This window comes from Symphalangus syndactylus, chromosome 20 (assembly GCF_028878055.3).
Source record: "Symphalangus syndactylus isolate Jambi chromosome 20, NHGRI_mSymSyn1-v2.1_pri, whole genome shotgun sequence".
Taxonomy (NCBI): domain Eukaryota; kingdom Metazoa; phylum Chordata; class Mammalia; order Primates; family Hylobatidae; genus Symphalangus; species Symphalangus syndactylus.
In genome coordinates this window covers 47,169,227-47,192,713 of record NC_072442.2, presented here as the reverse complement: position 1 = coordinate 47,192,713, position 23,487 = coordinate 47,169,227, and the positions used below count along the sequence as shown (strand labels likewise).

The window sequence follows — 23,487 nt, the reverse complement described above, 5'->3', positions numbered from 1 at the left end:
GTAAGAGCAGCAGCAACTTCCCATTTACTGAGCACTTACAGTAGAATGCTAGACTTTAAAAATGTTATGTCACTGAAATCACACAGCAACCCTGGGAGTGATATCTTCCAATTTTTAGGATGGTAAAAATGTCCACCTTTGTGCCCTCAGTCATTCTTTAACTGCAAACTAGCTCGACCTTTGAGGTCTATGTCATTAAAAATTATTTCTTAAGGGTTTTTTTTTGGCGGGGGAGTGGTTTTTGAGGGAGGCAGATTTATATAATATATAATGATGAACATGACAGAATATTTTTTCAATTTGATGTGGAATCGAAATCTGCCAGTAAAACTTAACTATCTTATGTGTATCATATAATTCACGATTCTGTTAGTGGTTTGCAAAAGCATAGAAACTGAGATGTGAGAATTTTGTATTTTACCGTGTGTAAAAGCGGAAACGTTTTTACTCTGGAACATCTGTAGTACCCTCAGCAAGTTTCCATTCAAGTTGTGTATGGTTGGGATTAGACTGGGTGCAGTGGCTCACGCCTATAATCCCAACATTTTGGAAGGCCGAGGCAGGAGAATTACCTGAGCCTAGGAGTTTGAGACCAGCCTGGGCAACATCATGAGACTCCATTTCTATGAAAAAATAAAATTAGCTGGGCGTGGTGGCACACATCTGAGGTCCCAGCTACTGCAGAGACTGAGGTGAGAGTGGTTGCTTGAGCTCAGGTAATTGAGGCTGTAGTGTGCTATGATTGCACCACTGCCCTTTAGCCCGGATGACAGTGCAAGATCCTATCTCCAAAAAAAGAAAAGCTCTCAAATATCTTGTTGGTAGTTTTCACTTTGTGATATAGCTTTATTTTCCCTGGTTTGAGTATACTTGGACTAAAGAGTGTGGACTATAATCGCTTGACTCCCGCTTTCAGCATTAGAGGCCAGAGTTAGTTTTATGAGGTCTGTTGGCACCAAATGAGAAAAGGGGTTAGCTTCAGTCTGGAATTACTTTGGTTTTAATCTTTTGTAAGGAAAGGTTAGGATCATAGTTCCAACCTGTTATCCTGCTTCCTTCCTTCCCTTTGAACAAATATTTGAGTACCTGCCATTTGCTAGGCATTATTCCAAGCACCCAGAGATATTATGGTGAACAAGACAAAAATCTGTTTTCCGGATATGATTCTAGTGGGGGAAACAGACAGTAAGAAAGATAGATAATTAAAAATAATTTTCATGAAGGTTCTATTAATAAAGCCAGGAAGCGGGAAAGAAAGGTGTGTAGGGGGTGTTTGGAGAGGGGTTGCAATTTTATAGGATAGTTAAGGGAAGGCCTTAATAAAGTGTCATGTAAGGAAATGACCTGAAGAAATTGAGGATATCTGCATTAGGAATAGCAAATAAAAGGTCCTGTGGGTGACAACTTGCCTAACATGTTCAGCAAACAGCGGTGACTGGAATGGAATGAGCCAGGAGGAGAACAGGAGATGAGGCCAGAGAGGTAGCAGGGATTGGGTGATAGAGGCTCTCTGAGGCCTTCCAGGGTCGTTGTCAGGACTTGGGTTTTTAGAGATGGTAAACAACTAGGCGAGGTTTTGGGTAGAGGAGTGACATGATCGAACTTATCCTTTTATACAATACTAAGCTGGCTGCTGTGTTCATGATAGTATCCTGAAAGTGGTCAAGGGTGAGAGCTAGAAGCCCGTTTAGGAGGCTCTTGGACTCACCTAGAAAGATTCAACCAAAGTACTAACAATGAAGTGGCAAGAAGTGGCCGAATACTGTATATATTTGAAGACAGTGCCAGTAAGATTTGCCCATTGATTGTGTTTATGAGAGAGAGAGAGAGGTGATGGGGGCTGAAATTAAGGATTACATGGAGGTTTTTGACCTGAACAGATCCATCTAGTTGAAGCAGGTTTGGGATGGCATATAGGAGTTGGGGAGGGGAAAGTATCAACTTCATTTTGATCATGTAATGTTTGAGACACTTTTTAGACATTCAAATAGAAGTGTTGAGTAGGCAGGTAGAAATAGGAATCTGGAGTTGAGGGGAGTGATTTCAGCTGGAGGTGGGAATTTGGGAGTCAGAAACATAGTTGGATACTTAAAGTCATGAGTTTGGGTAAGATCACCTAGGAAGGAAAGAAGATTTAGTGATTTCGCATATGCAGTCTTAAAAGGAATTCAAAAAGACAATAGAAAAGCCAGGTTAGTATGTCTTAAAAGAGAAGTGAAAAAAGTATTTGAAGGAGGGAGTAATCACCTGTGTTGCATACTGCCAATGGATCAAGGGTGGTAAGGACTGAAATGTGGACATTGGATTTAGTACAGTGGAGGTCATTGGTGACTTTGACCAGCAGTTTTGGTGCAATAGTGGGTTGAAACCCTCTGTTAAATAATGAGAAGAGACAAATTAGACATAATGAGTATTTGCCGTAAAAAGAAATTGAGAAATGGGGCAATAACGTTTCCTCTGGCTTCCTATTATTAGCAGACCTCCTGATCCATCCCCATTGCTGTTGCTGCAGTGCTTCCCTGATATTGAAGAAAATACTTCCCTTCCATGGAGGCAGGGAATGAGCCTGTCTGAGATGCTCTTTATTGCTCTCTTGGAAGCCAGGAAATGCCAAACTTGGGTTACCTTCTTTCGATTGGATAGTGTTTATTAGATGCTTTTGTCACTGTGTTGTTCCTTTAGTCCTGGGGCCCTTAACTAGTTTGCCTTTCCTTTTCTACCTTTCAGAGTTTTCCTTTGATTGCCTCTTGTGTTATTTGCAGGATTTATAATTGTGCTTAGAACAAGGATGAGCTGGGAGAAAGAATGAAGTCTACACCACCTTGCCTGTACCAGGGTTTCTTCTATTTATTCACTTTTTTGTTTGTTTTGTTTCCATATCTCCTCAATTCCTTTTTACCACATTTATTTTTAAGAACTAATAAGTTTATTAACAAATTAATTTTTGGTTCAACTCATTTTCTTGAAGATGGGTTCTGTTGCTAAACCTCAGTGTCTTTAAGGACTATTTCTGAAAATATGGTCTCAGCTGGGCGCATTGGCTCACATCTGTATTTCCAGCACTTTGGGAGACCGAGGTGGGTAGATCACCTGAGGTCAGGAGTTTGAGACCAGCCTGGCTGACATGGTGAAACCCCGTCTCTACTAAAAATACAAAAATTAGCCAGGCGTGGTGGCGGGTGCCCATAATCCCAGCTACTCGGGAGGCTGAGGCAGGAGAATTGCTTGAACCTGGGAGGCGGAGGTTGCAGTGAGCTGAGATCGCGCCACTGTACTCCAGCCTGGGCGAAAGAGCGAGACTCCGTCTCAAAAACAAAACAGAACAAAAAAGAAAAGTATGGTCTTGTACATATCTTACGTAAGAACTAAGAGGCTTTTTCTTCATAAAGGTACGTGAGACTTAACTCTCTCAGGCAATTCTTACACTTACTAAAGTTGGAGCATTATTCCTGGAGATTGTACATTGGAACTTTTTTGATTTCTCAATAGCTGACTGGGGGCTCAATGATAATAGCTAGCTAAGCGATGGGGCCAGGATTTGGAATTCAGTGTTCACTGACTCCAGACACCATACTCTTTTCCAATAAACCGTATTTTCAGAGTGAGAAAGAAGATGTTTTTCTATTGGATTTAGTATTAAAATTCTCTCATTCTTTTAGAGATAGCTGGAGGCAAGTTCTCCCTATGGAATATGTGGGACTGGGGTAGGGATGAAAGGGGGACCTTGTCTCAATACACTGTACTTTTCTGCTCCTTCACCCTTCTGTTTTTTGTTTGTTTGTTTTTATGGCAAGGTCTTGCTATGCTGCCCAGGCTGGAGTACAGTGGCGCAGTCTCGACTCACTGCAGCCTTGACCTCCCAGGCTCAAGCGATCCTCCCTCCTCAGCCTACTGAGTAGCTGGGATCCTAGGCTTGCACCACCATTCCTGGCTAATTTTTGTATTTTTTTTGTAGAAATGGGGTTTCACCTGTTGCCCAGGCTGGTCTTGAACTCCTGAGCTTAAGTGATCTTTTTGGTTTTTTGTTTTTGTTTTTTTTTGAGACGGGGTTTCACTCTTGTCACCCAGGCTGGAGTGCAATGGCGTGATCTCACTCACTGCAGCCTCTGCCTCTCGGGTTCAAGCAGTTCTCCTGCCTCAGCCTCCCAAGTAGCTGGAATTACAGGCACCCACCACCATTCCCTACTAATTTTCGTATTTTTAGTAGAGACAGGGTTTCACCATGTTGGTCAGGCTGGTCTTGAACTCCTGACCTCAAGTTATCTGCCCGCCTCAGCCTCCCAAAGTGCTGGGATTACAGGCGTGAGCCACCATGCCCAGCCTCAAGCGATCTCTTTGAAAGAGAAATTAGTATCACATACAGAATTTGAACATTATAACCTCAGTTTGACTTTTGAAAGGAAGAAAAGTAGACAGAAAATTAATTCACTCTGGAGGAGCTATTCTGGAATGGCAGTACTTTGAATAACTGAGAGCCTTTCACTATTTGTCATTTGCTTTATTCTTGAAACATAACAGTCTTATTCTCTAAAAAAGACACAGTAGGCCGTGTGCGGTTGCTCACGCCCGTAATTCCAGCACTTTGGGAAGCCGAGGTGGGTGGATCACCTGAGGTCAGGAGTTTTGAGACCAGCCTGTCCAAGTGAAACCTTGTTTCTACTAAAAATACAAAAAATTAGCAAGGCTTGGTGGCAGGCACCTGTAATCCCAGCTACTTGGGAGGCTGAGGCAGGAGAATCGCTTGAACCCGGGAAGCGGAGGTTGCAGTGAGCCGAGATCGCACCATTGCTCCAGCCTGGGCGACAAGAACAAAACTTTGTCTAGAAAAAAAGAAAAAAGACAGTAACTAGCCTAGTATTTTGCTCAAAATCTTCATGCTCAAATTCCATGTTCAGTCCTACAGGCAGTCAAGAACTGTGAGCCATTTCCATACTTCTTTGTCATGCCATTTTTTCCTCCATTAGAACACTTCAGTTAAGTGTTTTTAAAATATAAGCATTTGAGAATTAAACAGTATAAGGCATCAGCTAAAACTCTCTCATATTGTTTATATTTTTTGCAAATTTACTTGTAAACTACATGTGCGCAGACATCATTAAAAATTGTCGTACAGTTAAAACACATGGTAGTTCCCATAAGGAGGCATGGATAATCTAGTTGGAGACCAGTTATGTATATGACATGACTTGGAAATAATAGCACATACAAATAACAAAATAAGAGGATCCAACTAAGCTTGAAGAGGACAAAGAGTGAATCGTGAGGTACGATGCACAAGGAAAACTTTCCTGGAGAGACGTGGGTTTTAGTGTTAGAAGATGCTTCTGGGTATTTTCCGGTTGGAAATTTGCATAGGGTATGACAAACAATTGCATTTCTTTTATTGTGTTAGGCAGAGTATATAATATGTATATGTTTACCATGTTTGATGAAAATCTGACTGACGGGTATTGAAAGGAGTTTAAAGTACCTTAAATGATTTTTAAAAGATTGAGTGTATTTTAAAACATACCTCAGTCTTAAACATGTAAAAATTTAATGTACAAAAAAAGTTTATCAGCTGACCTACAGAAAATGAAATGTATCAAACTACTAAAGGTTGTTTGTTTGTTTATTTTTGAGACAGAGTCTCACTCTGTCTCCCAGGCTAGAGTGCAGTGGCGTGATCTCGGCTCACTGCAACCTCTGCCTCCTGGGTTCAAGCAATTCTCCTGCCTCAGCCTCCCATGTAGCTGGAACTACAGGCCCAGGCCACCACGCCCGGCCAATTTTTTTGTATTTTTAGTAGAGACAGTGTTTCACCATGTTGGTCAGGCTGGTCTCGAACTCCTGACCTCAAATGATCTACCCACCTCAGCCTCCCAAAGTGCTGAGATTACAGGCATGGGCCAGCACGGCCGGCCTAGAGATGTCAAATTATCAAGTTTAGAAGTATGGGCTTTGTGTTAAAGGCACAGTCAGTAAAATCCACAATGGAAGAAATTCCAAAGGACAGATAGTGCTGTCTCTTCCACAAATTGTGAGGACAGAAAATGAGGAGGAGCATATTATGAGCTTGCCATGTATTAACTAAATGAATTGTGTGGATCTTATTTGACTCTGATTTGGAGAAAACTGAGACAATCCAGGAAATTTAACCAGTAACTGGATATTTAACATTAAGGAATTATTGTTTTTTAGATTATAAAATATATTGGTATATATTCTTAAAGACCTTACATTTTAGAAACATACCGAAATATTTAGAGGTAATGATGGGATGTTGGGAATTGGCTTAAAAATAATTCATAGGGATGGGAGATAGATGGATGTTATAGATGAGGTAGGATTCGCCAAAAGTTGATAGTTGAAATTAGCTGATGGTTTTGTGGGAGTTTATTATCTTTTAGCTTGTATTTGTAAATTTTCATTCAAACAGGGTCTGAGATAAATAAAAGCGTGAGGGAAGATGAGGATTGCTTATATTGTTTTATAAGATTAACATGGATTGCCAGGTTCTGTGTGACCTGGCCCTGTCTACCTGTATCCATTGTCAAGTTGAATGCATTCTTTTCGTTGTTCACTGTTGGAGCTCTAACCACATAACCGTTGTATACATGTTGTTTCTTTGTGACACACCGCAGTTCCACCTAGTATCTTCTGCTCCACATCCCCAAGCCCTACCAGTTTGTGCATCCAAGTCCTAATTTATGCTTTGGAGGTCTGTTTAAATATTTATATCACAAGTCTTTCTAGATCCCCCAGTCTAAATCTGACATTGTTAGGATCTCTTATATTTTATATGATTATTAACATCTCTCTGCCCCATTAAATTGTAAACTTGAGCCATAGTTCTTGTTTTTGCATCCCTAACCTAGTCTAATTCTTGGTAACTAATAGTTGCTTAAATATTTGTTAAATGGAAGGAAGAAAGATAGAGTGAGTTCATGGTGGGCTAAATGCTTGGCTGAAATAAACTACCAAAATACACAAATTTCATTTAAATATTAGAGGTATCTAGTTCAAGCAGTAAGACAAAAGTGCTGTGTTCAATTTCAAGGGTCTGTCAGAATGAATTGGCAGTTTAGATAGAATTGGCTCTGGGGCTGGGTGCTGTGGCCCACACCTGTAACTGCAGCACTTTGGGAGGCTGAGGCAGGTGGATCACTTGAGGTCAGGAGTTCGAGACCAGCCTGGCCAACATGGCAAAACCCCCTCTCTACTAAAAACACAAAAATTAGCCAGGCATGGTGACAGGCACCTGTAATCCCAGCTACTCAGGAGGCTGAGGCAGGAGAATCACTTGAACCCGAGAGGCAGAGGTTGCAGTGAGCTGAGATCGTGCCTCTGCACTCCAGCCTGTGTGACAGAGTGAGATTCCATCTCAAAAAAAAAAAAAAAAAAAAAAAGTATTGGTTCTGGTACATTTGTTCCACATTACTACAGATATCTGTAGAAAGCCGATACAACCTAGGTCATGTGACAGATGAGAATCGGTTAAGACGAAGTATGTATCCGAGTTTTTTCCTGGGTTTTACTTTACAACTAAAATGTGGGATAGTTAACTCTGGACAGTTTGGTTCTCTTCTTTTTTCCTTGTGCTTTATTACCTCCATCTTCTTAAATTTGGGGCTAATGTCATTGATAATGCAATGTCTATTCTAATAGACTACTTTGATTTTTCTGTTTAGAGTGGAACTTTCAGATGACTCTAAAGTTGAAAGCTCAAGAAACTCTCAGAATATGGCTTGTTGCTAACTGAAAACACTTCTGTTTCTTGAATTTATCTGAGAGGTTTTTCTTTAATCTTATTCTATTTTTCTTCCTTTTTTGTACCTTTTTGATATGGAATTTAAATCCATGGTTATAATGACTAAATTGTTGTTCCTGTTTTTTTGTTTGTTTGTTTTTGTTTTTTGTTTTTTTTTTTGTAGACAGAGTCTTGCTCTGTCCCCCAGGCTGGGGTGCAGTGGCACGATCTCGACACACTGTAACCTCTGCCTCTCGGGTTCCAGTGATTCTCCTGCCTCAGCCTCCTGAGTAGCTGGGATTAGAGGCGCATGCTACTAAGCCCGGCTATTTTTTTTTTTTTTTTTTTGGTATTTTTAGTAGAGACGGGATTTCACTATGTTGCTCAGGCTGATCTCAAACTCCTTACCTCGTGATCTGCCCACCTCGGCCTCCCAAAGTGCTGGGATTACAGGCCTGAGCCACCGTGCCCGGCTGACTAAATTGTTATTCTTATCTAATACATACATTTTAGGTTGCACTTAGGATTACCATTATTGTATGGCTATCACAACTTTGTGAAGCAGGTGTTATTATTTCCAGAGGTCAATTTATATGTTTAGGATCACATAAAGTAAGTAAAAGTGAGAACTTGTCTCTTGATCTTTCCTCTGTTTCACACTGCTTTTGAGCTAGGTAGTGAGTACTTGTGAGTGGTTTTTTGTTGTTGTTTTTTCACGTGACTCAGCAATTTTAAGATTTCTCATTCCTGTCCCACAGTGACCCTAACTCTTACCCTGAAAACTGTTAATCTGGCAATTGTACGCTCTGGGATGATCTCAGTTTTATTTGAATCTTTGGGTTTTTAAAAGTTATCTAAATAACCTGGAGATTTCAGAACTTAGATGTCTCAGGATTTCCTGCACACTTGGAAGTAGCACATAATCCTTTGTCAGTTTATCTACCAGTTTGAATGTAGCACTGTGTAGCTCGCTGTGAACAGTCATTTTACTTTAGTTGGCTAATAGAACCTTTGTTTCATTAAAAGGAAAGAATTGAGATGGGACTGCAATCAGAATCAAAGTTGAAATTACCACCATTCAGGTTTTTCTGGCATATTTGTTGCCTTAATGAGATTTTTAAAAATTTATGTTAATACATCAGGGAAGAGAAGCATAATCCACCAGCCCTGTTCTACTGGATTTACATACAAATTTCCCATCTTAGAATAGAATTAGGTGAGTTAATCAGAGACACTAGGCCTGGTAGTTAACATGTGGTGTTCCATGTGGTTCAATGTCTAGCTTTTGGTGTTACTTATCTAATAAATACAAAAGAGTTGATCTATTGATAATCCCTTTTAAACCCATTGACTATTAATAACTTTAAAGAACTAAAAACAAATTAATTTTTAGCCAACATGTAAGCTGAACCCTGAATTTGCAAGGAAAAAAAAAAAAGTACTTTTACTGTGTGGTTTCAGTGTGCTTATAAAGGGTGCTTTTTTTTTTTTTTTTTTGGAGATGGAGTCTCACTCTGTTGCACAGGCTGAAGGGCAGTGTGATCTCGGCCCACGGCAGCCTCCGCCACCTCCTGGGTTTAAGCAATTATCCTGCCTCAGCCTCCCATGTAGCTGGGATTACAGGCGTGCACGACCATGCCTGGCTAATTTTTGTATTTTTAGTAGAGATGGGGTTTCACCATAGATTTCATCAGTGAGAAATCTTAAAATTGTTGAGTCACGTGAAAAAAACAACAAAAAACCACTCACAGGTACTCACTACCTAGCTCAAAAGCAGTGTGAAACACAGGAAAGATCTATATTCTTCTTTTTTTTTTTTTTTAATGAGACGGAGTCTTGCTCTGTCACCCAGGCTGGAGTGCAGTGGCACGATCTCCACTCACTGCAAGCTTTTAGTAGAGACGGGGTTTCACCGTGGTCTCGATCTCCTGACCTCGTGATCCGCCCACCTCGGCCTCCCAAAGTGCTGGGATTACAAGCATGAGCCACCGCGCCCGGCCAAGATCTATATTCTTAGAGTCAACAGAGCATTCTGAATTCTCTGTGGTAATAGTCTAACTGTGTTAAAAGAACTATTAAAGTATAAGTTCATAGCTAATGAAACATTTATGTACAAGAAATATTTCTTATGTAAACCAATACTAGCACATAGCTGGTTAACATTAAGATGTACTATTCATGTGATGTCACAAAAACAAATATTGATACTGCATTTAGGTAACCGAAAAGTAATTCATCGTGTAACATTTTAATGAATTTTTGTATAGCATATGCAGACAAAGCCACTTTTACCAATAAAAAGTTTATAAAAGCAAGGAGCAAAATACGAGTTGAAAAGAATTCCCACTCAGATGATAACTACAGTTATATATAGTGCGTATTTTTGTATGGACTAGGATTTTACTGTGTAGTAAAATCAAACGTTCTAAGGCATTCTAGTGTCCTACTCAGACACATAGTTAAAACAGTTATTTCACTAATAGCACAGAAACAAGCAACAGGAATGAGTTGACTTATCAGTGTTAGAATCATGTGATTTTCTTCGTTATTGATAATGACTATATTAGAAACCAAGTCCTCATTGTATTTAAAGTATCATTCTGCAACCTTAGTCCTGTGTTCTTTCCTGAAGTCTGTATGGTATAACATTAAACATGTCCCTAATGTTCAATCTGTGTCCCTTGTTTTGAGCTGTAAATCGTCAGAGTGATAAATTTACACTTTGAATATTGAGGAGGAAGTCTATCTTTACCTCTGATAAGCTGAGTTTATATAGCTTGTTTTTGTTAAGGAACAAAAGATGTGAAGCTCTTATTCTTGTGTTACTGTTTTGTGGTGCTCTGCTCTGCCCTGCCACTGGAGTATGGTAACATCTTCATATCTTATCCAGACTTGTTAACTGTACACATCTCACGCTTAATAACAGCTTAGCTTTCTGCTCATATTGCTGGTATTTTGAACACAAGATACTTTTTGGACGCTTGAGTTGAGGTTTTCCATTTTTCATTGGAGATGATCAGAGTTTGAGCAGCATTATGGAAGAACAATGTTGTAACAGCTTTCTCCTGGAAATCACTTCGAGTTCTAAACCATCATATCACAGATACACTTGTAAAATGAAACTTGTTCATAAATTGGGAATTGTTAGTATTCCTTAGTGCTGCTTTGCCTTTCTTTAATTAGTTTATTAACCATATTATCCAAAACATATTATCAGGAGGCTCACTTTGTATTGTTATTTAGGTAAATACCTGTGTAGGGGACATAAGACTTTCATTAATATCCAAGAAAAAGTGTATTTATCAAAGTTCTTGTGAACTAAAATGTTTTAAGTAATTTTCCTTTGTATTTTCAAACAAAGGAGCTGCGTGGTTCCTTAAACATTAGAATGCCAGGATGAAAAAGGTTTGAGGGGAGTTGATTGAGGAAAAGTAGTATGATTGACTGGTGTTGGGAGGAGCAGTTAAGGAGGCTGTTGGGGTTGCCCAGTGGTGATAGGTGGGGACCCGGTGTGGTGGTAGTTTTAGGAATGAAAGGAATCTATAAATCCAAAAGATTTTGCAGGATAGAAAGGTGGTAAGCCTTGAAGAGTAAGAAAAGGTGGGAATGAAATATGAGGGTTAACTAGTTTTGTCTCTTTGTGGGTAGGGGGCATTTTTCTTGTTCAAGAATGATCCCTAGGTTGTTATTGATCTCTTGAGATCATTTCCTGGATTTAGGGTAGAGCTAGACCTGCAGCCAACATTGAAGCAGATAACTGTACTTTAAAAGTATCTTTTTATCTTGAAGTGGTTCCATCAAAATTAGGGAACTGTAAAATGTCTTCTTTCTAAAAGAAGAGACATAATTGATAATTATCACAGTGGTTGATTTGAATGGTTTATGTTTGGTCCATACAAAAGTTAAAATACCATTGCTATCCTTGGTCTTAATTATTATGGTATGATTATTAATTCATGTCTTACTCTGTCATGGTCAGATTTGTTCTTTTTTATTTTTGACATTTTGTATTTTGCCCCTGTGGGAGACTGTGTTCAAGTTCACCTATAGTCATAAGTTTTAGTAGTGAGTGTGTGTATCCTGATGGGAAGCGGGGCTGAGGGCAGTGTGACTGCTGCTGCTTTCTGGGAAAATAGTTTTGTGGTAGATTATGAAATATTTAGAGTACAGAATATAGTAGACACCATGTATCCCCAATCTAATATTTAAACAATGTTGTCACATTTCCATCTTTGTTTTTTTACGTGAGAAGTCAAACATTATAGGTAGAGCTAAAATCCAACTTCTCCATCCACTTTCTAGAGATAATGAGGAGCTTGATTGTAAATTTGTTGTGTATCAGTTTTATGCATTTTAAAATATATTCATCACTTACCTGTATTGGTAACAATCCTTATTAATGTTTATTTGTTTATTTGTTTTCGTGCAGCTTTTGCATTCCCCATTGTTGAGATTAGGTCATGTTGATACATACAGTAAATAAATCGCTAGATAGTATTTCATCAAATTCCTTTACTACTTGTGTGTACTTAATCTTGTTTAGTTTTTTTGTAGTTGTTTCATTCAACATTATGTTCTTAGATTTAATCATATTGATAAATGCAGATGTCGTTAATTTTATTTTTATTACTATAGAACTATTAAATGAATAAATTATAGTTTATTTACCAATTTCAGCAGAATTAGAATATAATTAGTTTTTATCTATTACAGACTCTCCTCCAGTGAACCTGTTTCCTCATGCAGTGGAATGTGTAGCTTATGTTCTCAGAAACAGAATTTCATGGCTGGGCGTAGTGGCTCATGTCTTTGGGAAGCTAAAGGTCAGGAGTTTGAGAACAACCTGGACACCATAGCAAGACCCCATCTCTACAACATTTTTTATTAAAAATTAGCCAGTGGGGCTAGGCTCAGTGGCTCATGCCTGTAATCCCAGCACTTTGGGAGGCCGAGGCGAGTGGATTGTGAGGTCAGGAGATCGAGACCATCCTGGCTAACACAGTGAAACCCCGTCTCTACTAAAAATACAAAAATTAGCCAGGCATGGTGGTGTGCGCCTGTAGTCCCAGTTACTCAGGAGGCTGAGGCAGGAGAATGGCGTAAACCTGGGAGGCAGAGCTTGCAGTGAGCCGATATCGTGCCACTGTACTCCAGCCTGGGCGACAGAGCAAGACCTCGTCTCAAAAAAAAAAAAAAAGTTAATCAGGGCTGGGTGCAGTGGCTCATGTCTGTAATCCCAGCACTTTGGGAGGTCGAGGTGGGTGATCCCCTGAGGTTAGGAGTTTGAGACCAGCCTGACCAACATGGAGAAACCCCGTCTCTACTAAAAATACAAAATTAGCCAGGTGTGGTGGCGCATGCTTGTAATCCCAGCTACTTGGGAGGCTGAGGCAGGAGAATCACTTGAACCCGGGAGGCGAAGGTTGTGGTGAGCCGAGATTGCGCCATTGCACTCCAGCCTGGGCAACCAGAGTGAAAGAAACTCTGTCTCAAAAAAAAAAAAAAAAAAAAAGCCAGGTATGTAGTATGCTCCTGATCCTAGCTGCTTGGGAGACTGAGGTGGGAGGATAGCGTAAGCAAAGGAACTCTAGGTTACAGTGAGCTGTGATTGCACCACCATAATCCAGCCTCAGTGATAGAGTGTGAGACCCTGCCTCTCAGAGAAAAAAAAAAAAGAAAAAATCATGATGGGTATACACATTTTACACCTCGCCAAGTATTTTCAAATTATTTTTCAAAAATGGTGGTTCCAATTTTAACTGTTACCAGCAACATATTAATTGCTCTTTTCCATTTCTCACCACCTGTTGGCTTTATCAGACTATGTGTTTTCCCATCCAGATTTCAAACAGCATCTTAATGTTTTACCTAATATTTATATTTTAACCAAATTTTAATGAGATGACACATTTTTATATATTTATTATTTGCCTTTTATGTGAATTTCCTGTTTCTGTTAAGACTGTCTTTTTTTCTTTTAACCCATTTCTGAGAGTTCTGTTACATATTCTGATGTTTCATCATCAGTTATATGTGTTAGATATCTTCCACCAAAATGTAGTTTGCCTTTTAACTTTATTAGATTTTCTATTGTGTATTGAAAAGTAGGTGATATCTTTGTGTCTTATCTAAGAAATGTGCTCCCTGCTCTGAGTCCCGAAGATATTCTTTTAAGTTTGGCTGTTCATATTTAGCAATTTGAAATGTCAAAATTTTGTAATTATATCATGAAGAAGGGAACTAATTTTACTTTTTCTTTTAAAGAACTGGCCAGTTTAGTACTATTTATTGAGTAGTTTAATCTTTTCTGCACTGATCTGATTTTTTAAAAATTTCCCGGTATCTTTTATGTATCTAGTTCTACGTTTTGAGGCTCTCTATAGTTTTGCAGCAAATCTGGCTATCTGGTAATGTGTATTTGCATCATGCCTTCTTCTTCCAAATTTCCTGCTGTTGGTCCTTTATTCCATGTGAACTTTTGGATCTGTTTCTCAGCTTTCATTAAAAATACTGTAGGCAATTTGATTGGAATTTCTTTGGATTTATAGATGTTCATGAGAATCGCCATCCTAAAAAAATGTATCCTACCATTTGTATAGATCTTTATGCTTTCAGGTGTTATTTTCTCTGTAAAGATATTTAATATATCATTAGTTTTGTTGGTGTTATGAATGGTACTTAAAAAATGAATATTTTCTACTTTATTAGTTTTTAAATATTCTTTACTGAACACTTTTGCTGAATTCTTTATTAGTTTTAATAATTCTTAGTGTCAGTTGGATTTCTTGTATAGATTATTCTTAATGTATGTTTATTTTGCATGGACAATTGTTTTATCTCTAGAGAAATTAATGGGATTTCAGAGAAACTGTGTGCCACAGGATCAGGATGCTAGAAGGCACTTCCACTTAATTTGGGAAATACCTATTTGGAAGTTTATATCCATGTGCATCCTGAGGAGCGGGAGGTGTCTGTCTCTCTCTTGGGTTTTTCTTGACACTAGAGTTAGTCTCTGCAAGGGCCTTTAAAAGTTAAATTCCACTCCCCCCCCCCAATCTGGTGTAGATATTACTGCTACTCTTGGATTTCACTCAATTTATTTCCTTTTAGGAGACGCAGGTCAGAATGGAAATGGGCTGCAGACCGGGCAGCTATTGTCAGCCGCTGGAACTGGCTTCAGGCTCATGTTTCTGACTTGGAATATCGAATTCGTCAGCAAACAGACATTTACAAACAGATACGTGCTAATAAGGTAAGGGATAAGTATCTGGTGTTTTTAAATGCTGCTGAAAACTATCAATATCGCTTTTCTCACATCCCCTCCCACCTGGTAACCCCTGTAACCCACTTCTTAACTATTGCAAAGTAAATGGTTTAATGACCTGATATAGTGGTTTAATTTGTTTAAGAACCTGATGTGGCTGCGCGTGGTGGCTCACTCCTGTGATCCCAGCACTTTAGGAGGCCAAGGCAGGAGGATCATTTGAGCTCAGGAGTTCGAGACCAGCCTGGGCAACATAGTGAGACCTTGTCTTTACAAAAAATACAAAAATTAGCTGAGCATGATAGCATGTGCCTGTAGTCCCAGCTACTTAGGAGGCTGTAGTGGGAGGATCGCTTGAGCCCATGAAGTGGAGGTTGCAGTGAGCCAAGATTGTGCCACCACACTCCAGCCTGGATAACTAAGAAAGACCTGTCTCATAAAAAGGAAAACACTATTAGAATATAATGGTTAATTGAACGTGTATTTAGAACAAAACTATGTGGGTATCTGAGCTAACAGGAAACAAGGGGAAAACAGACTGAATAATGCAAGCAAGCCATTGATGTTAACTGTCATATTTGTTAGATTTATATCTGTTAGTTCCCTGTTATAAAAACTGCCACATTTCATAGAACTTAAGATGCTATTGATTGTAAGATGTACCATTATTTTAAGTGCTTACTATTTCAGCAGTGTTCTCCATAGTAGGGTCACAATAGTGAACAAAAATCCTACCTTCACGAAGCTTACATTCTTGCAAAGTATTTCTTATATTAGCTTGGTGTGGCTGAGCTCTATCTTTGTCTAGACCCATGTCTAGAAAAAGTCTATTGCTACTAAAAATAAGGGTCAAAATGCCTTTTTGACCTTAGTACTAGTCAAAGCCTTAAGAAAATGGCTTTACTGTGAACAGTATCCATTAAATTAATTAGTAGGCCAAAAGTTAAAGGTTGATCAACTGATAAAATGAACAGAATGATCAGGGTTTGAAGTAAAAGTTCTGTGGGCTGTCTAATCATTTAAACTTTTATTCTAAAAATGTCACTGCAGACGTTAGCTTCTTTCCAGATTGGAGATACATATATATATATATATATATATATTTATATTTCCCCCTCCCCCCCAAAAGTTCAGTAGAGCATACTTTAATTGAGGACACAGTCCAGAGGGCTCACTTTTTTATTCTTACTAGTTTGTTCCCTTAGGGTAGCATACAAATTAAATCCTGATTTACTTATTTAAAAATTAGCTAGAACAAAACTAATAAACATTCTAGATTTGGTGAATATTTTGCTTTCCCAACTCTTCACAAAGGAAATTTTAAAGTGAGATTTGTAGAACTTGAACTGAAATGGTGACTAAGAATAACTAGGAGGTGACTGGATATGCCTATACTGAGGAGAAAAACACAGTCTTTATCAGAGACACCTCTTCAGTGTCTGTTTCTAGGTTTTTATAGCCAGTAGTTAAGTGGGAATTTCTATATTTGAGAACTAGAGTCTCTTAGTAACAACTGAGATTAGTACAATAGTAGTCATAAGTGTTGCTTCATCTTTTTATATACATTCATAAATATATTATGTGGGTTTATATATGTGTATATGTTATATCATCTTAGTTCCCTGTTATAAAACTGCCACATTTCATAGAACTTAAGATGCTATTGATTGTAAGATGTACCATTATTTTAAGTACAACAAAGAAATTATTTCAGTTAAATTAGGGCATAACAGAAATTGTAAAATGCATCTTGATTTAAAAGTTGTTGACATGTGGGGAGAGTACCTCTTAGAATTGATGAAATACTGTGTATCAATTCTCAGGAAACTTTGAAATTACACAGAAGTATAAAAGACACCCACCCTCCCACCCACCCCCCCAAAAAAACAAAAAACAAACAAAAAAACAAAAACCCAACAGCTCAAAATTATCTCGCTACCAACATTATGGTACATTTTCCTAGCACATAAGTAATTTGTTCAAATACAGTCATGTTGTGTATGTGCCCTGAATATTTCCCAGTTGGTTTTTGGAAAACATTTTTAATGGCTGCATGCTATTGGCTTTCTTTGTTGACTATTTAAGTTAGTTTATTATTAAAATTAAGTATGCCATGATAAATATCTTTGTCTCAGTCAAAGGTATGAATGCTCTTTTATGTTCTTAATGCATACTTTAGAGAAGTATTTTGGCAGCGTCAGTTTATAGTCTCACTAGCTGTGTATAAGAAGATACTCACCTCATTTGGTTCATGCTTTATTCTTCAGCTCATCACTCAGAAGTAATGACAGAGCAGTTTTCAGAAACTTTCAGATATCAAAATATCTGAAAAGTATTTCTAAATATCTGGAAAATAATCTGGAGTTTTGTGTATACCATCACACATTGCTTAACGAAAGGGAAACTGAGAAATGTGTTGTTAGGTGATTTCATTGGTGTGTGGACATCATAAAGTGCACTTAAATACAAGCTGAGGGCTGTGCGCGGTGGCTTACGCCTGTAATCTCAGCACTTTGGGAGGCCGAGGCATGGGAGGCCAAGGTGGGTGGGTCACCTGAGGTCAGGAGTTGGAGACTAGCCTCGCCAACGTGGTGAAACCTCCATCTCTATGAAAAATACAAAAAAATTAGCCAGGTGTGGTGGCGGGTGCCTGTAATCCCAGCTACTTGGGAGGCTGAGACAGGAGAATCACTTGAACCCGGGAGACGGAGGGTGCAGTGAGCTGAGATCGTGACACTGCACTCCAGCCTGGGCAAGGCAGAACAAGTCTCTGTCTCAAATACATACATACTTACATACATACCTACTTAATACATACAAGCTGAGGTAGTATGGCCTACTATTCACTTAGACAATATGGTATATAGCCTATTGCTCCTAGGGTATAAACCAGTACATCATGCTACTATACTGAATACTGTAGGCAATTAGTGGTAAAGGTTTATGTTTTTAAACATATCTAAACATAAAAAAATACAGTAAAAATATAGTAGAAAAGATAAAAATGGTACACCTGTATAGGGCACTTACCATGAATGGAGTTTGCAGGACTGGAAGTTGCTCTGGGTGAGTCGGTGGTGAAGGGCAACTGAATGTGAAAGGCCTGGGACGTGACTGTACACTACTATAAACTTTATAAACACTGTACACCGAGGCTACACTACATTTATTTTAAATATTTTTTTCAATAATAAATTAACCTTAGCTTACTGTAACTTTTTGCTTTATAAACTTTTAAGTTTTTAAAACTTTTTGACTCTTTTGTAATAACACTTAGCCTAAAACACACATTGTAATTGTACAAAAATATTTTCTTCACACCTTATTATCAACTATTATATTCTTAGAGTACATAATTGAATGTGGTATACTTTTTTTTTTTTTAAAGACAATCTTGCTCTGTCGCCCAGGCTGGAGTGCAATGGTGCAATCTCGGCTCACTGCAAGCTCCGCCTCCCGGGTTCACGCCATTCTCCTGCCTCAGCCTCCTGAGCAGCTGGGACTACAGGCGCCCGCCGCCACGCCCGGCTAATTTTTTGTATTTTTAGTAGAGACGGAGTCTCACCGTGTTAGCCAGGATGGTCTTGATCTCCTGACCTCATGATCCTCCCGCCTCAGCCTCCCAAAGTGTTGGGATTACAGGCGTGAGCCACCGCACCCGGCCTGTATGTGGTATATTTCTAATAGCGGCACTGTAGGTTTCTTTACACCAGCATCACCACAAACACAGGAGTAGTGCTTTGTGCTAAGACAGGTATTCTTCAGCTGTATTAAAATCTTATAAGACCATCATTGTATATGTGGTCTGTCATTGACAATAATGTTATTTGGCACATGAATGTATGTTGATTATCCAAGAGTTTAATCATTCAAAGCATATCGTATTAAGCACCATACTTGGACTTGGTAAATTTTTGCTTCTAGTCATGGCTTTGCTACCAGCTGCCTACATGAACCTTCAGAAGAAAAGTCACTTAACATTTCTGAGCTTCAGATTCTTGGTCTGTAAAATACAACATCATAGATAATCTTTTACTTCTCAGAGTTCCGATAGGAAGAATAAAACTAGGTTGATAGTTCCAATAAGTAATGCATCAAGAAAATTCACAGCTTTACTTGTCGTATTTACACATTTCTTCTTCAACAAATGGATTAGTTTCCTAGACTGCCATAACAAACTATCACAAATGGGATGGCTTAAAAAATCAGAAATGTGTTCTCTCACCGTTCTGGAGGCCAGAAGTCTGAAATCGTGGTGTCAAAAGGGCCATGGTCTCTCTGGAGGTTCTAGGGAAGAATCCTTCCTTGTCTTTTTTCAGCTTCTGATACTGTGCTAGTCCTTGGTGTTCCTTGGCCTGTAGCTACATCATTGCAGTTGCTGCCTCCATCTTCACATGACCATCTTTCTCTTTGCATCTGTGTCTAGATTTCCATGTTAGGACACCAGTCATATTGAATTTAGGGCCCACACTAAATGGCTCTTCATAACTTGATTACATCTGCAAAGACCCTTTTTCCAAACAAGGTCATATTCACAGGTTCTGGGTGAACATAAATTTAGAAGAGACAATATTCAACTCGCTCTAACAAGCCATGGAATTTTCCCCCAATGATATATTCACATGCATTTAGTCTTTATGTAACACTATAATTAACAGAAGGTTTTGAGCACTTGTGATATGTCAGGCACTGTGCTAAGCATTTTACTCTCATTCACGATTTTCAAGATAAACAATGGAAGGTCAGAGCAGTCAAGTAGTTTGTTCATGGTTACGCATCCAAGTGAGTGCAGAGCTGAGATTTGAGTATCAGGCTGCAGAGCTGTTGCTCAAGTTAGTAATCACTTTAAGTGCTTGGGTGTTTTTTTTTTTTTGGTTTTTTTTTTTTTTTTTTTTTAGTTACTGAAATGGAAGAAATTTTTTCCTATGTGTTTTGGTTAAGTGGGTTGGTGTTCATGTTTTCTGTGCTGCACCAAGATTTCCCAGTGCTTCCTGGGTTGTGCAGGCCTTTTTTTTTTTTTGAGATGAACCTAGGTGATAGGCTGAATCTTGGTGATAGGCTATTGAGTTGTAATTTGTCTTTGGGTGGGAGATTGGAGGGATGGTGGGGCTTTTCTTTTTCTTTTTAAGGATTTACTTCGTTGCTTGTTAACATTAATTTTATTTGAGTGGCGTATTACCAAAAAAAAAAAAAAAAAAGGTATTTGTGAGTACTGCTAGGTGATTCTAGAATCCAGACACCAGTTTCTGTTCTGTCAGAAGGTAGGTATTACCTTCCAAGCTGTGAAGTGAGTAGCGTCCCTTTTCGGAATAATGTTGCTCTCTGGAGAAAGAATATAACTTCTGGGAACTCCTCTGTACTACTTCTGCATGCTGTTGTGCTCTTTTAATTTTCATAGTTTGTCAGCTTGTTTTTTAAAAAGAAACTCTTCCATGCTTTAGAAGGAGAAAGGAAAACTATATGTACCTTGAGTGTATACTCATTAAAGGTTTACTCATGTATGTTTGTTTAATGATCAGAATAAATCTTCAGAGGCTTGTAAAAGGCAGTGCTAAATTTAAACTCAGGACTTTTTATCTGATTCCAAAGCATTTTTTTTTTCTAACATACTTTGCTGTTGTGTCCTTTTCATCATTTCACTAAAACATGTTTATTGAAATTGCACACCTGGGAAATAAGGGGAAAGAATAGGGACTGAACAGGTTTTAAGAGGCAGGGTCTTGCTCTGTTGCCCACGCTGAGGTGCAATGGCCAGATCATGGTTCCCTGTAACCTGAAACTCCTGGGCTCAAGCTATCCTCCTACCTTAGCCTTGCAAGTACAAGCAGCTGGGACCATAGGCAAGTCCCACCATGCTTGGCTAATTGTTAAAGGGTTTTTGTTTTTTTTTTTAAAGGATGGGATCTCACCATGTTGTCCAGGCTGGTCTCAAACTCTTGACCTCAAGTGATCCTCCTTGCCTTGGCCTCCCAGAAGCACTGGCTTGACTCTGACGTTGTTTTTTAAAATCTCCTCTTCTGACTACTCTTTGAGATTGCACAGCTGTAGCTGAGGATGGAAATGTTATTGAGGATGGGAGGTGGAAGAGCATTGAAACTTTTGAATAGGGAAGGAGTTGAATGGGAACTGCAGAAGCTTAGAACACCTTTCTCTTCAAAATTTTCGTAAAGCTGTTGAGGTTCTCATCTTAATAGGGTTTTTAAAGCGCTTTAGACAACTTATCTTTTCCAGGTAGCCCAGGGTGATTCTTGTGGAACTGGTCTGCAGTGGGGTCACTGGCTTATCTTGAGATGCATGGGGAAGATTGACCTGATAGAGTGATGTAAGGAAGTATGTGAAATTGCCTTTTAGCTGTATTGCAAATGCAGTTAAGAGAGGGTTCATTCACAGAGGAATCACTTAGGAGGTATTAAGGCTGCATGTAACTGTGACCCATTCCAGTTCCTTTGGTCCTTGTGTAAAGCAGAAGCTTGCTTCACTCTTGGAGTTTTCTAGGCCTGTGCAGCCTAAGCGTGATCCTGGCTCTGACTCGGGACATGGTGAAGGAAAAAGAGACTCTTGACCTTTTTCTTCGGCTTCTGCCGGTTGCTGTTTCATAGTACAGTAGCCCTAAGTTTATTGCCACCAGGCTAATGCCACAGCTATTCAACATTGATCCAGTTTAAACCTGGAATGTTAGGGAAGCCCATGTTGGGGTAGCCATGACAGGTGTGGAATAGAACATTATGAAGTTTTCTCAGCTAATGCTAACCTTTCTTTTCATGGTTATTAAACATGAGTAAACTTTATCCCAAATAAATGTTATTGTGGCATATGAAACATTGTATACAGAAAAGGGCAAAGTCATTAAGTGTATAGTTAATGAATAAGTATAGCTCAAAATATATTAAATATATTTCGGGGAATGTTAAGTAATTATGTAGACCTCTGTAAAGCCTCACTTTCATCAGTCTCTTCAGTTAGGTTCTTTTCTCTTCTGGCATCACCTTCTCTCAACTTCTGTTATAGTACTGTCATAATACTTTGACTCTTTGTCTGTTCAAGGCTAGATGAACATAAGCTCCTTATGGTAGATTCTGTTTTTATTTTATTAGTGTGTTTTCACACTACCTTGCACTTGGTAGCCACTCAATAGATGCTACCTGCATGAATGACTCTTACCTACTTGGATGCTTTTTATTTGCTCAGCCTCTTTTTAGCTGTTTTCATCCTTTTTGGTGTGAGGTACGATATTAAATTAGAGGATCCAGTGTTTGGTTTTGAATGCCGTAGTGAACTTACATGTCTTGGGGGCAATGGACAGTGTATGGATAATTGTTGGTTGCTTCAGTGTAACACTTGAGCACATATTTTCAAAAATAGGTTTAATTAAAACTAATGTATATTTAAATGTCCTCTGAACAAATTAAGAGGAGTTCCATTCTTCTGGTTGTGGAAGCTAGAAACCTTGGCAGTGTCTCTTGACTCTTTTCTCTCCTACCTTGTAAGCACATTGGCATAGCTGGTTGATTCTGTCTTTAAATAAACATTCAAGCAGGGGCACAGTGGCTCATGCTTGCAACCCGGCACTTTGGGAGGCCAGGGCGGGTAGATCTCTTGGCCCCAAGAGTTTGCAACCAGCCTTGGCAACATGGTGAAACCCCTTCTCTACTAAAAATGTAAAAAACTAGCCAGGCGTGGTGGCATGCACCTGTAGTACCCCCTCCCACTTGTATCTCTCTCTCTCTCCTGGGCTTAAGTGGTCCTCCTGAATATCTGGAACTACAGGTGTGACATTACACCAGGCTAATTTTTATTATTTTTTTGTGTGTGGAGACAGGGTTTTACCATGTTGCTCAGGCTGGTCCTGAACTCTTGGCCTCAAGCAGTCCTCCTGCATTGGCTTCCCAAAGTGCTGGAATTACAGGCATGAGCCGTCACAACCAACCCCACCATTTCCACTTCTTAATCTCCTCACTATCCTATATTTTGTTATCTTTAGCATTTAATACCTTCTAATGTAGTACATAACATTTACCTATTTACATTGTTTTTCTTTGCCCCAGTATTAGAATGTAATAAGCACTTTGAAGGATGGGTTAGGGGAGAGGGATAGGTCTCTCATTTTTTCTTGTATCCTTAGCACCTAACAAATGCTGATGAGTGGATAAATGATTGATTTAAATGAACAAAAGAGAAATGAAATATTAGTTAGATCCAGCTTTTTGCCCCAGTTCTGCCATGTATTGGCCTGTAGAGACATAAGCTTTGACCTACAACCTCTGTGGGTCTGTAAAATTATGTCGATGAATAGATGGTCCCTACCAAGTTTTATTATACTCTCTTAGGAGAAGGTGTCTTCATAATCTATCTGAGGGTTGTGTTTAGAAATTATTCTGTAGTTTAAGGAAAAATTCTTCCCTTTGGAAAATACTGACTGTGTCCTTACTTTCATCTAACTGAAAAAGAAAAATTGAAGGAGTAATTTTATATCTGATTGTTAGATTTATTTATC

The 23,487-nt window shown here is 38.9% G+C and overlaps 1 protein-coding gene across 24 annotated transcripts in view; it reads left to right on the top strand.

Annotated features, from left to right (window-relative positions):
• Positions 1 to 23,487, top strand: part of KANSL1 (KAT8 regulatory NSL complex subunit 1) — a 193,475-nt gene that overhangs the window by 116,890 nt on the left and 53,098 nt on the right. For all 24 annotated transcript variants that reach the window (XM_055257635.2, XM_055257654.2, XM_055257645.2 and 21 more), the window contains one exon: positions 14,840 to 14,981. In XM_055257635.2, coding sequence (XP_055113610.2) covers positions 14,840 to 14,981 — 142 coding nt within the window. The remainder of the gene's footprint in view (positions 1 to 14,839; positions 14,982 to 23,487) is intronic.